Here is a 14,219-nt window from a genome sequence, read left to right on the forward strand (position 1 = left end):
CGATTTGTGTCTGCATCATAAAGTTATTCTCGATTGAAAATGTCAGTTTACGAGCCAAATTCTCGTCATTGCGGGAGGTTTTAATTTTTTGCTTCAATAGAAGAAATCTGCGGCTGAGGCTCATCGAATGCTCTCAAATACTTATGATGAGGCCGCTATTAGTGAAAGAACGTGTCGTGAGTGGTTTCAACGCTTCAAGAACGGTGATTTTGACGTCCAAGGTCATGCTCTGTATTTGGTGGGACCAGCTCGGCGTAGTGTATTATGTATATTATGTTAAAACCGACTGAAACAATCACAGGCGATCGGTATCGAATGCAATTGATGCGTTTGAGCCGAACATTGAAAGACAAACGGCCGCAATACAACGAGAGACACGATAAAGTGATTTTGCATGACAATGCTCGACTCCATGTTGCGAAAGTGGTCAAGACATACTTGGAAACGTTGAAATGGGAAGTCCTACCCCACCCGCCGTATTCTTCAGACGTTGCTCCCTCTGACTATCACTTGTTTCGATCAATGGCACACGGCCTGGCTGACCAGCACTTCCAGTCTTATGAAGAAGTAAAAAATTGGATCGATTCGTGGATAGCCTCAAAAGATGATCAGTTTTTTCGACGCAGGATTCGTACGCTACCCGAAAGATGGGAGAAAGTAGTGATCAGCGATGGACAATACTTTGAATCATAAATATATAACCAGTTTTTTACAATAAAGCCTCGAATTTCGGAAAAAAACGGCGGAAGCAAAGTTGTACACCTAATATTATTTATTAAAATAATGTGACCTAGATAGTAAACCGTCATCAAATTTATCGTATTATTTTTAAATATGATTTAGAATAATCTGTAATTTTATTGTTTTGAAAATATGTATAAAACATCCTTAAAAACAAAAGTAAATAAGTAACACGAAAAAAATGTATAACTCATCAGTTGCAGTATAATCAGAATTATAATATTATATCATGTTAGAAACGTCAAATTTGAGAGTTCGTTTTGAGAGAAATGTTTTATGTTGCATATCTATATTTTAACAAAGCGAATAAATACTACAAAATTGCGTTGTAATGTGCAATGTTACTGCAAACTCTGTTTTTTTTTGTGCTGTATGGAGTATTTTTTTGCTTAACTTAATAAAATTTTTTTATATAAAAAATAGGATAACCTCTCTCTTTCTCTCCAACATAATCACCTTGTATGAAGGATAAATAATACTCATGAAATTCCTCAGATTCAATAAAAAAAATAGATAATTGATTTAAAACTGTAAGTCATACTAAAGTTAGATTTCTTCTTGCTTCTTTTTGGATCGTCCTTGTGTTGTGCGTCTCATTGTTTCTCGCGACGAACTTACAGCAAGTATATCAATCATAATGTTATTTTGACCAGAATCATCAGAGTCTTGATTAGTAGAAAACATTGCGTATATGCAGGATTGGATAGTGCTAAGTTAAAAATATAAAAGTTAAGTTAAAAAGTTAATTAATTTTAACTTAACTTAGTTACAATTTAGGCTCTTAACTTTTTAACTTTATTTAGTTACATTTTATCTGTAACTATTAATTTTTTGAAGTTATGTCTCAGACATAGTCTGAGCGGCAATAGCGATAGATTAACCCTTATGTTACTACCCAGATGCCCACTTGGCACTTTGCATAATGAAATAATTTTCTGTAAATTAAAAAAATCATTTTATCCGTCCAGATCTCCATTATTTGAACGATTTTGAAAAGATTTAAAAAATTTCTTTTACCTTCAAAAAAATAATTATTATACGCGTTCAAACTCAAATACTTTTCTGGTTATTACCCAGAGTATCCGGATATCCACATGTATTTTCAATAGAAAACATTAGAGTATGTAAATTATAAATTAGTAGACTGTTAATTTATTAGAAGTACATTTTATTAAGGATAAATATTTAATGCATAGTAAAAAATATATATTTAATTAATTTTTATTCTTCATTTATTGATTCTCATAGGTAATAAGTTTTTGCAGAATGTAAGATCTACGGAGTGCTCGTCACACACAATGTTTTCGCGCTGAAAGCAGGATTTTCGGCTTTTTCTCCGGCGCTTATGTGCGGCATAGCATATATAACAGGATCTTAAGACAATTTTCCTTCCAGTCGAGTCTCGTTGAGGTAATGTATTTGCTGATGGTATTTGAAGTGGAAGCAACGTTGGTCTACGATTGATTTACGAGGGCAAGTCAATAAGTTTTTAGAAAATCTGTCAGAAGGCACTCGCAGCGTCATGTCACATTACTTTTTAACAAATAGTATCTCTCAGCTGATTACTGTCAAATTTTGAATGGAATTCATCGCGTAGTTTCATTTCTGTAGGCGATTAAAGCGAACGATCTTTGTATATTTTGCAAAATGAAAAAAAAACGAGTTTCGTTAATCAAACATCAGTGATCAAACATCTACATATGAAAGATTTAACGCCGAAAGAAATCAAAGTTGAGTTGGATAAGCATTCAGATCACATCTGCACCAGCGTTTGCGACTGTATACAATTGGATGAATGAATTTAAATATGGTATCCGTACATCCATATGTGATGCACCTCATTCGAGACGTCCAATTGAGGCTGCTACGCCAGAAATCATCGATAAAGTCCATGATTTTGACTGATCGACTTTGATCGACAAGTGAAAGTGCACAAGCTTGTTGAAGCTACAGGTATATCACATGACCCAGTGATTTCAATTTTGCATGAACAATTGGGTATTAAAAAGCTATCGGCAAGATGGGTGCCGCGTTTACTCACTGTGAACCATGTGAAGCACTGTGAAGCACAATCGTATTACGATTTCAAAACAATGTTTAGAGATGTTTCTACGTAATCCAGATGAATTTCTGCATCGATTCACATTACTGTGGATGAAACATGGATCCATTACTTCATACCTGAGACGAAGAAATAGTTAAAACAATGGACTTCACCAGGTGAACCAATTCCGAAGAAGGTGAAAACCGTAAAGTCGGCCGGAAAGATGATAACTACAGTTTTTTGGAATGCATACTGTATAATTCATATCCTTTACCTTTCGAGCAAACGATTAGTGGCGATTACTTATGCAGCCTTATTAGAGTGTTTTAACAACATTTTAAAGAACGTCCCCAATGACCAAATTCAACGAATTCCGCTACGAATTGCTTTCAGTATATTCGTCTCCTGCGAACTATTTCTTGTTTCCAAACCTGAAGAAATGGTTCGGAGGAAAGAGATTCACCATTAGAGAGCAGCTCGTCGCCGAAACAGAAGTTTATTTTGAAGAGTTGGACAAATCATATTATTTGAACGGTTTGAAAAAGTTAGAGAATCATTAAGATTAAGTTTATCGAACTTTGAAAAGAGACTATGTTGAGAAATAAAAATGAATCGATAAAAAAAAATGTGTTTTTCTATGTTTTTCTAAAAACTTATTGACTTGCCCTCGTATTTAACATACTTTCTGTAGCAATCTTGACGATTTCGGACTTGTTGTGTGTAACTTGTTATGGCTCGATTTTCAATTACTGAAAGATTCTTCTGACAATTCTTCTCCCAATTGTCTTAGGAAAACTCGTCGACGGTTTTAAATTTGAACATGTTGTTGTGCTCAAAATATATCGTATATGTAGCTAAAACTGCAGTATCGATAATATTGTTGCGCCCGCCTCGCAACGATCACACACACGACCGCGCTTTGTGAGCCACGGGAAAGAAAGGACTCAAGGATAACTAGGAAATGACAAGGAATTTATTAGTAAGAGAATACAGCACGAGCAATCAAGGAACACCATAATATGTAATATGAAATATCTCGGCGGAAAAAACACGTACGAACGAACGACTGCTCTCCATAGATCCTGTCGCGGACTATCAACGACGCATCTTTTGGGCAACTTGACACCACAGGTGTCGGTATAACGCAGCATGCGATACGGAGTATGGACGTAACAATATTACAAAAAAATATGCCATCTATCATTATAGTATTTGTCTGCCTTCTAATGCTGTATTTATAGATTTTTATCCATCGACAGATTTCGTCCTATTATAAAAATTAATTATTTCAGGTTTTTTAAGCTCCAGATATAACATTATCATGATGCATAAAAGATAATAATATGATAGCTTTGTTCTTTTTAGGTACATAAAAAAACACATAAAACTTTTCATAGTAGGCGAATAATGAAGAATAGATTTCTCGAGATTTATTTTTTTTCATTTCTTCTGGAATATATGTTTTGTTATGTTTCAGTGTCTCAACGACTGTAAGATTCCAAGATAATAGATGTTTTACTATAGGAAGAGATGTGAAAAAATTATCCATCGTTACATTATCCTGAATTTTTGAAAGAAGCAGCTAATTCTTTGACAATCCGTTCTCCTTGATTTACTTCGCGATCAATTGCTGATTTACCAGTATAAATGATTCCATACAATGGATAAGAACTTTCTGCATCAAATCTACCAGACTTATTCCGTATTTTACAGGTTTAGTTGGAATATATTGAGTGAAATGAGTTCTCCCTCTGTATGGATATAATTGTTCATCATAGATTTTCTGTAAGTCTGTAGAAATTCATAAGATTTGCATTGAGCATCGCCCAAATTTCACTAATTGGTGCAGCTTTATTATTTTCTGAATGTTGTCGTCGTGTATTGGCATTATCGAAACGGAGAAATTAATTCAAAATATTTTCAGCAAATCTATTCAGCTAAATTGTTGCATGATATAGTGGATGGACGAGGTATTCTTTCACATTCAACAATTCAAAAACATGATCTGAATTATTGAGATCGCATGTAATCAAAATATTGATAAATGCATAAAATTCCGAAACAATTAAATCTTTCCATTTGAGTTTTTATAGGATTTTTTTCATTGAAATTTTGATAAACAGCTGTTGCTTTTTTATTGATATAATGAACTATTATATCAGCTATTTCAAAACTTAAAAAACATTTGAAAGTGTTGCAAATGGAAATTAAAATAAAATATTGATCTGTGCGCATCATTTCGCTGTCTAACAATATTGTGTGCTGGCGCTTGATAAATCAATGGTGGAGTTTTACTCCACTGAATCCCATCTTTAGCCTGATAATGATCTGAAGAAATAGATAGCTAATTTTCATTATTCTCTTCGTCATCTTCTTCTTCATCATCTTTTTTTATGAATGTCCTCTTCTACTTCATCTTCAACGTCCATTACTTCATCATTTTCGATTTCATTATCCGAATATCTGTTATTCGTTGGTAATTCTGGCAATCTTCATTTTCAGAATATGATAGATCGTTTTCTCCCAAATCGTCTTCGTCCAAATTTTATTTTTACAATAGGTAGACTTCTTTTTCAGCAGCATTCAATCTGTAAAAATGATTTTTTTAAATTGTTCCTGGAAGGTTAATAATACACCTACTCTCTAAAAGTGAATCAATGTATTATCACTGACTTCAGTACAATACTTATAACTGCCTTGCTTAAAAAGTTCGATAGAATCAGATAAGAAAAAACTCTATCTGATTGAATCGTATTTTTGGTTCGTAAACTTCAGATTACTTATTTGAAATATCTGATAGATTTTCTATAATTCTCTATCATTTTTATCAAATAGCTTTTTATCGTTTTTAAATAATTTCTATCTTGTTACGTTTTATGAAAATTAATAATTAATAATATCGTACTTTTCGTTATTAATATTATCGTACTTACTGAATCATAAATTTCAGATTGTTATCTAAAATATTTGATAGATTTTCTATACTTCTGAATCATTTTTGTCAGCTCAGATATCATTTTTAATCAATTTTTATCAAAATAATAATATTCTTAATAATAATATTCTTTCGTATTTTCAGTTCGTAAATTGTAGAATCTAAAATTTAATCGTAATTGAAATTAATCATTAAAAGAGAGGATATGATAGAATATTACCAATTTTAATAAAACACGACTAAAATAATTGATTAAAATCGACATTTAAATTGTACGATATAAAAAAAATATGGAAATACGCTGCGTACTTTAGACGAGTAATCTGAAATATATGATTCAAAAACACGATAGCATGTTATTAATTTTAATAAAAGATGACCAGGTAGAAATAAATTCAAAACGATATCTGAACTATATAACGAAAATGATAAACAAATTTATCAAACAGGTGAGTAATCTGAAATTACGATTAAAAACAATATTTAAGCTGTGTAATAAAAACGATGTAATGTTTATAAGAAACTATATAATTTAATTCAGAAATATCTCTATATGTTACAATAAGATAGATATTATGAAAAAATTACTATATTTTACCCTTGGCAATATAATATAACGTTTATAGATTATTAAATATAATTAATTATTAACGACCTAAATGAATACTTAATCATATAACAACAATAGGATAATTTTTCTATAACATCTACCTTATTTAAACATATAGGGGACAAATTGTTTCGGATTAAATTGTATAGATTCGCTTATTTTGTATTAAATCAGATAATGTGACAGAGAAGTTTGTGTATGCAGTTAATCATTTTTATCGTTTAAATAAGATAACATACAAAATCATAAAACTTTACAGTTTTGTTACGTATGCTGAAATCTGCACGAAATAATTGTTTAATGATCTGAAGAATGTCACATTATATTGCCAACGATAGGATATAATAATTTTTCTATGACAACTATCTTATACAAACATATAATATATAATTATATATAATTATATAAGTTAATAATATATAATTATATAAGTTCGTATAAACATCCTTTCATTTATTTCTTATTAATCTGATTTAATAGTGATAGGATCATATAGAAAAGCTTGTAATTCCCGATATGTATTCTATTGTTTATTTAATATAAGATATAAAACGATAGAAATTTATATAAAATTTTTTATCTGTCGTGATTTTAATGTCCGATAGATAGATCCTGATAAAAATTATATAGGATTTCTATTAGATTTCTATAAATTTCTATCATTTTTTATCGGATTTTTTAAGGATGTGATAGCGATTAGCGAATATTTACTGTTTTTCAATAATAATACATTGATTCATTTTGAGAAATTATAATCCAACCTCAAAATTATAACCTCTAAAAGTGAATCAGTGTATTATTACTGAAAAACAATAAATATTCATTAATGATCTACATTAGTATAAGTGTAGCAAGTCAGTGTTAAAGTCAGTGATACTAATTCACTTTTAGAGAGTATATTTTTTAAGAATAATTCAATTATCTTTCAAATTCTGATCTAGACAATTCTTCCACATTTAACAAAAAATTTTTCTTCTATACACACAAAACTATTCATCTTCAGATTATAAACATTGCACGATACTTGTTCACTCCGCTACTTGCATAGAACGTAGCAGAACAGAACAAAGCGAGTATTCTATGCCGAACGATCGCCAAGAAAAGGGGCAGATAGAAGAAAAAGAACATAGAGGGCAAATAGAAAAAAGAGACAACTGTTTTTTTTTATTGAATTAAATACTCTAGAAAGTCCCAGGCCGGCATGAATAGCATTTTAGATCCGAGTAGTAATCAGTGTAAATAATTTTGGGTAGTAATATAAGGGTTAATATGAGGTGAAAATTGCAAAAGTGAGCAAATTTAATAAGTGTTGACCAATGAAATTATAAATATTCTAGTGAATTTGCTCACTTTGGTTTAATTTTCATCTCATTTCAAATTACACAATCGACCCTCAGATTTCAATCTGTCAGAAACCGTGTATTTTGATCTAATTTCTGATAGGTTGAAATCTATTATTTTTTATTATTAAAATATGACAATCAATATATCAATATATCAATACCATTTTCGGTTCACATTGATCAACTATTCAGTGCAGGAGGACTCATTTTCAATAACTTGCGAGAAATGACCGAAACGAAAATTTCAAAATAGCTTTATTAGTTAAATTTAATAAGTATATGTGAACAAAATATTCAAACAGTACATAATACAGTCTATGTAAACAATATAAATATATGAACAAAACATGTAAATAGAATATAGAGTATTTTCTAAATGAATATTTATCATTTCCGTTATTTGTAAGACTGAAACTCTGGAATCATGAAATAAAAAAATATAAAAATTTAATTTTTAATTTTTCAATTACTTTTTTTTATTAACTTTTAATTAATTAATTTCATTATAAATTAACTTGTATCTTAACTAAATTAAATTTTCAAGGTTGTTAATTTTAACTTAATTTAAGTTAAGTTAAAAGAAAAATTAATTTACCCAACCCTGCATATATTACTGGTGGTAAGCGGAGCACCTCTGGGTGAGGCATTCGTTAGGGCTGAGTTAGGTGCAACGTGCATCATAAGAGCGATCAGAGGCCGGGAACTTAGAGTCTCGGTCTAAATGTCATTGTCATTGTCTTTATGGAAGAGGATGTCCCGAGAGGTATGGTCCTTCGGGGGTATGGGAAGGGGGGCGACAGTCCCGGTAGGATCCATCATGAAGTATCCAGAACTTACCTTGGACTCGCAGTGGACTTTCCGTGACCATTTCCGCCTACTTCTCCCGAGCGCATAACGGATGTTATTCGGATGTTATTGGCTGCGGCGTTGGCCAGACTAACGTCAACATCGGCTGCCTCCATGATCACGTACGGAGCCTCCAAATGGACTCAGACTATGGTCCAAGACAGAATAATCGTGCAGGATGTCGCGAAGCTAAAACGCCACTTCGCACTTAAAATCGCACGTGCATATCGAACGGTGTCGCATGAGGCGGCGATTCGGTATAATAGCCGACAGGCATAGGCGCTTCTATCTTAGAAAGCGCGAGCTGATATAGAAGGACGAGGCCATAAAGCCAAGATTGAAGGCTCTCCTGTGCCAGGAAGAGCAGGAGGGCCATGGCGAAATGGCGGGAGCACTACGAGGGCTCCTACCGAGTGCACCAGGAGCGGCCGTAAAGACGGGGATAGTTGATCTATAGGACCAGGAAGAGCAGGTTGATCGGATGTGGCTTCTTCCAAGCCTACCTATATAAAATAGGTAAGGCTTATATGAAATAGGTCGGCTGCCGGCACACATTCACATTTGGTTACTCGTATGTGTAATGATGGATTCAGTCAATCAACTCACGGACATCGTACTATAAATGCGATCATAGAGGCCATCTGGGCGCAAGCTTTTCAAATTGCTGAGGCTATACGGGCTCACGCATTGCAAGGCGCAAGCGACGCAGCTTCAGTCGAAGTGAAGTTAGAAGTGAGATTGGCACAGTTGTAATTGACTATGCAGGAGATGGCGGAGCAGTTGACGGCTCTTTGAAAATCAATTGAGGCGATCGGCGGAAATTGATCTCGTCGAAACCGCGACAGTGATCGATGTCGGACGCGTTCATGTGGCCAGCAAATAGGCTTTGTTGGTATTACTGACGTTTTGAGCCGGATGCCCAATTGGTTCGATGCGAGCCGCTCTGCTCAGCGCAACAAAATGCATTGGCTAATCGTTGATGGCAACGAGCGATTCGGACCAGGTGACGCGCCATTTTTTCGTAATGGAGTGCCATTAACAAAGCGATGAAAGTTTTTATTTTTAATAGACACGGGCGCGAATCTCTGTGTGTACTCACGGAAGATGGTCTGTGGGCTATTAGAGGTCGACCTACGAGTTCTTGGAAGCAGCTCGACAATAAATACATACGGCACCGAGACAATAACTTTAATTTAAACCTAAACTTAAACTTCGATTGCGACGCGTCAACAATTGCTGATGATTTGTGATAACGGATGTATCGAAACCAATTATTGATGTCGATTTCTTATCTCATTATGGTCTTCTCGTAGATCTCGTAAATCTCGTAGATTTGCAGAACTTTCGCCTTGTCGATCAAATAACAAATTTATCTTCTCCCAGGCGCTGCATACGATACACCAAGTATCAAGATAGTCGCGGACGCGACGCCGTACCATGTATTGCTGCAATACTCGGAAATTACAAAACCTAAGGACCGAGTGCGGTGCGGTATAAGACGCGACATCGAGACAACCGGAATCACTGGTGTGCAAGCTGCGTAGACTCGCACCGGATCATCTAGCGGCCGCGAAGTGCGAATTTCGAAAGATGATGGAATCGCACGGCTTTCTAAAGGATGTTGGTTGTCGCCTTTACATTTAGTGACATATTAGTGAAGAGAAGCGAGGAATGGCAACCTTGCTGGGACATTGAATGCACGTACTGTCTCAGATCATTACCCCGTACAACACGTCGAAGATTTTGCGCAAGTATTGCAGGGAAAGATGATCTTTACAACCCTCGATCTCGTTCGAGCGTATCGCTAGGTTCCTGTAGCAGAGGAGGACATTTCAATGGCTATTACCATTCGGCATGTACGAATTTCGAATGTCATTCGGATTAAGGAATGCGATACAGACGTTCCAACGGTTTCGACGAGGTTCTGCGTGATTTTGACTTCTGTTACGCGTACATTGACGATATCCTCGTTCAGCATCAGTAGAAGAGCACGGGGACCATCTACAAAAAGTTTTCGAGAGGCTGTAAAAGGGGTGATTATTAATCTCGCGAAATGCATATTTGGCTAGCTGGAGGTCAAATTACCTTGTAAACGGAGAAATCTGTTGGCAGCGAATCCAGACAATATGCAATTATAGATAGAAGACCGGAGACAGCGAAGGATTTAAGGAGGTATCTTGACAATTTTTATAAGCGCTTCTTGCTGAGAGCCGCAGAAACATTGGCGTCGCTTAACCGTGCGACTTCTTACACGGAAACAGCAAAGGAAGGAAGCCAGTATCGTGGACGCCTCAGGCCGAGCAGGCGATCGAAAAAGAACTTAATGTAAGCTGCTTCTCGCACATCCAAAAATTCACGCCGAACTCGCACTCTTTATCGACGCGTTCGAACACAGCATCGGCGCGATGTTACAGCAGCGAGGCGACAATGAGGCTGGGAACTCTTAGCGTTCTTCTCGAAGAAACTAAGCCCAACCAAAACTAAATACAGCACGTTCGATAGGGAGGTTTCTAGCTATTTATCTTTCTATTAAAAATTTTCAGCATATGCTGAAGACATGGACATTCGCAGTCGAATCACAAGCCGCTGGTTTTTGCATTTGGCAGAAGCCATTTCGAGAAAAGCACGCCATGCCAGTTTCATCTCGATTTTATTGGCCAGTTTACTATTGATGTTCGGCATGTAGTGAGTGCAGATAATGTCGTGGCGGACGCACTGTTAAAGAAAGAGGAGCTAAGGTTTAAACTACGCTTTACTACCCTTTAAACTACGCTGCACTAGCGGAGTCATAGAGGGATGGTAACTCGAGAGCTATTTGCAACGGTAATCTGGTTTCAAGCTGGAAAAATTGACGATCCCTGGAGTGGGAGTACAAGTCTTTTGTAATGTAGCAACGGAGATGCCGCGACTCCTAACGAAGCCTTTTCGGCTTTCGACTTGGTCCACAATTTGACTCATTCCAGATATAAAGAAAAAAAAATGGTCAAACTCGTGGCACAACGCTACGTCTGGCCTGAAGAAAGATTGTTACAATTGAGCTCGTCTTGTGTGCCCTGCCAAAAATCAATTTTCATACTAAACTTTTTTTCATACAATCTTAAATATCTTTCATTATATAAGCAAAAAACATGCTTTGTGCAACTATTTGATTTTTTTTTGCATATTTCTAAGTCTCAAACATATTCATTTCTTTTCTAATGGCTTTCCGAAGATTTTCGTGCAGAGAAATGCTGGTTTACAATTTTTTTCCAAACTGGGAATTTTTCAGTCTAATTCTATTGGACTATACAGTGCACTGCTAAGAGCGATCCCTACGCCTCTTCTCGAAGGCTACCCTTCCCGCCGCACCATTCGCGACAGATATCGAGTAATCGCGCCAACTTATAACTATCTTGCGTTGCATCTGATATACGTGTAAATAATTGAAAATCCGTCTATCAATCGGCTACCAAATAAGTGTAAATAAAGAACTGAGGAACACTATACGATGCGTAATTTTCTTTCTACAACTTCCTCTACCTTCAGATATGAAATGATGAATCTGCTCGAATCTCTGAAATTCTTTTTAAATCACGCTGCTTATTAATTATTAATATTGATTCAATTCGTCTTTAGTATTTTTCTTTCGTTACATAAAATAACTAATAAATTAAATAAATAACAATATCTCTCAAAACTTTTCTTAAATCTTGTTATTCATTAAATACAAGTTCATTAATAATTTCAATTACTTGGTTAAGTATAAATTATCAATAATAATAATTTTCTTCATTTTTACTATTTTTCTTTTGCCAAATGAACTAATAAATTATTTCTCTCTTTAAAAATCTGTCAATTTGAGTCCGCTAGTTGAGAATTTGAATATGGGTTGATATCTTTTTGTTTGCTGCTCGTTCCGAGACGCGCCTTGGATCGTACCTTCCTAAGAAAATATTTTCCAATCTCTACTTTCGCGACCCCGCACGCACATATGACGCCATTTCGATCATTATTTTTTTATATTCTTATTGGTATGGACGTAACAATATTAAAACTTACAATTACCAAAATCTCGGGAAAAATTTTCATATATAGTTATGTAAAATTATATGTAATTATATATATATATATATATATATATATAAAATTGACATATTTTATAGAATTATAATTACATATAAAATATATCCATATATATTTTTTCCCATGTAAATTTCACTTTTTAAAAAAATAAAATTATTTTATTTGTAAGACTGTGAAATAAAAAATAATAAAATATAATAAAATATAATCCGAATTTGAATTATTTCATCATTATCAATTTGTGAGAGGGAAACAGAAAGAAAATTATCAAAATATTTTAATATCTCTTGGTATTTAAAAATGTTTTGGTACTGGACAAGATATTTGGATTAAGTAAAAAGTAACTTTGTATTTTTAGATTTGAATGTCATCTAAAAATATGAAATTTCTTTTCACTCAAACCATATTAAGCATAAATGATATGATTAAAATCAAAATAAAAATCAGCTGATAAAAACTGGACTTCTGGATTTTCACCTGTTATTCTAGGAATCTTAAAATTAACTTTTCTGCCAATATAACCGGAGATTTGACTGCCCATGGAGTGCCCAATAATGTGCAATTTTTCGGTATCAAAGTCCACCTTCGTCATCTTATCGAGAATCATCGTAAGAGCATTTGCAACGTGAGGAGCATTTCTTGCCACTGTTACATACGAGTCGTTCGCAAATTTACTGTAATCCACTGCGATAATATTATGATCGTTTCTTTTTAAATAAGCTGAAACATAAAAGTAATTTATATCCTTCTTAAAATACATATTACATGTCATTTTGATGTACCTTCCACTATTGTTTGTACGCTCTTTTTCTCTACATTTTCTGAAAAACCGTGAATGTACATTACCGTCGGTTTGCTAGTGATTAATCGAGATGTAATTGCGCTGGCATTTTTCAGTGAGCAATCGATGTATTCATGTATAGTGATTCTGAAAGAAATAAATTTTTGGATTAATAATAAAAAAATAGATCTTTCGGAAAATTTACTTTTTTTCGTCAAAAAAGATTAATATCGTGACGAAAAATACAATTGATTTCTTTTTTTCGCAAGAATTTAATTTTAAGCAAATTAAGTGATAAAAGAAATCAAAAATTTGAAAATAAGTACCCGATATAAATACGTAGAAAGATGCTCTTGAAATTCTCTTCGACTCTACCTACAAAAAATAAATGCTCATTTTTTTTCTATCAAATATTGCCTATATTTAAACAGAACAAAAAAAATTATAATAAAATATTTCTTTAGCATAATAACTTTTTCAAACAATCAACAAAGGAGAATCAAACAAGGCTAATGAGAGTACAACGCAATTAATAGTGCGCAACAAAATAATATAAAAACTTTAGATAAAAATTTTTATTGCGATAATATGATGTTATCTAACAGTTGATTGAACGTATTGAATCTATTTTGAATCATTTTCAGCAATCCGATACATTTTACAATATATTTTATGTATTAAACCTCAGTGTGTCAAAATGAATTGGATAATATAACAAATTGCCAAATTTGAACGTGGCAAAGATCCAGAATCCAGATCCAGATCGGAGTCAAGAACGTCAAGACGTCTTGAAGCTTTGGATAACATTCAGCACCATCAATTTAAATTAAACGCATGTATTATTACAATTAAAAATT

General features: G+C 33.8%; 1 protein-coding gene across 1 annotated transcript in view; it reads right to left on the reverse strand.

Annotated features, from left to right (window-relative positions):
* LOC105622994 (phospholipase A1 member A-like) overlaps window positions 1–14,219 on the reverse strand; it is an 87,789-nt gene that overhangs the window by 46,441 nt on the left and 27,129 nt on the right. Inside the window, exons 2-4 of the mRNA XM_012204395.1 lie at window positions 13,689–13,737; window positions 13,364–13,509; window positions 13,059–13,301 (exon numbers count right to left, since the gene is read on the reverse strand). Of these exons, the coding sequence (XP_012059785.1) occupies window positions 13,059–13,301; window positions 13,364–13,509; window positions 13,689–13,737 (438 nt within the window). The remainder of the gene's footprint in view (window positions 1–13,058; window positions 13,302–13,363; window positions 13,510–13,688; window positions 13,738–14,219) is intronic.

Source organism: Atta cephalotes (assembly GCF_000143395.1).
Source record: "Atta cephalotes unplaced genomic scaffold scaffold00051, whole genome shotgun sequence".
NCBI lineage: Eukaryota > Metazoa > Arthropoda > Insecta > Hymenoptera > Formicidae > Atta > Atta cephalotes.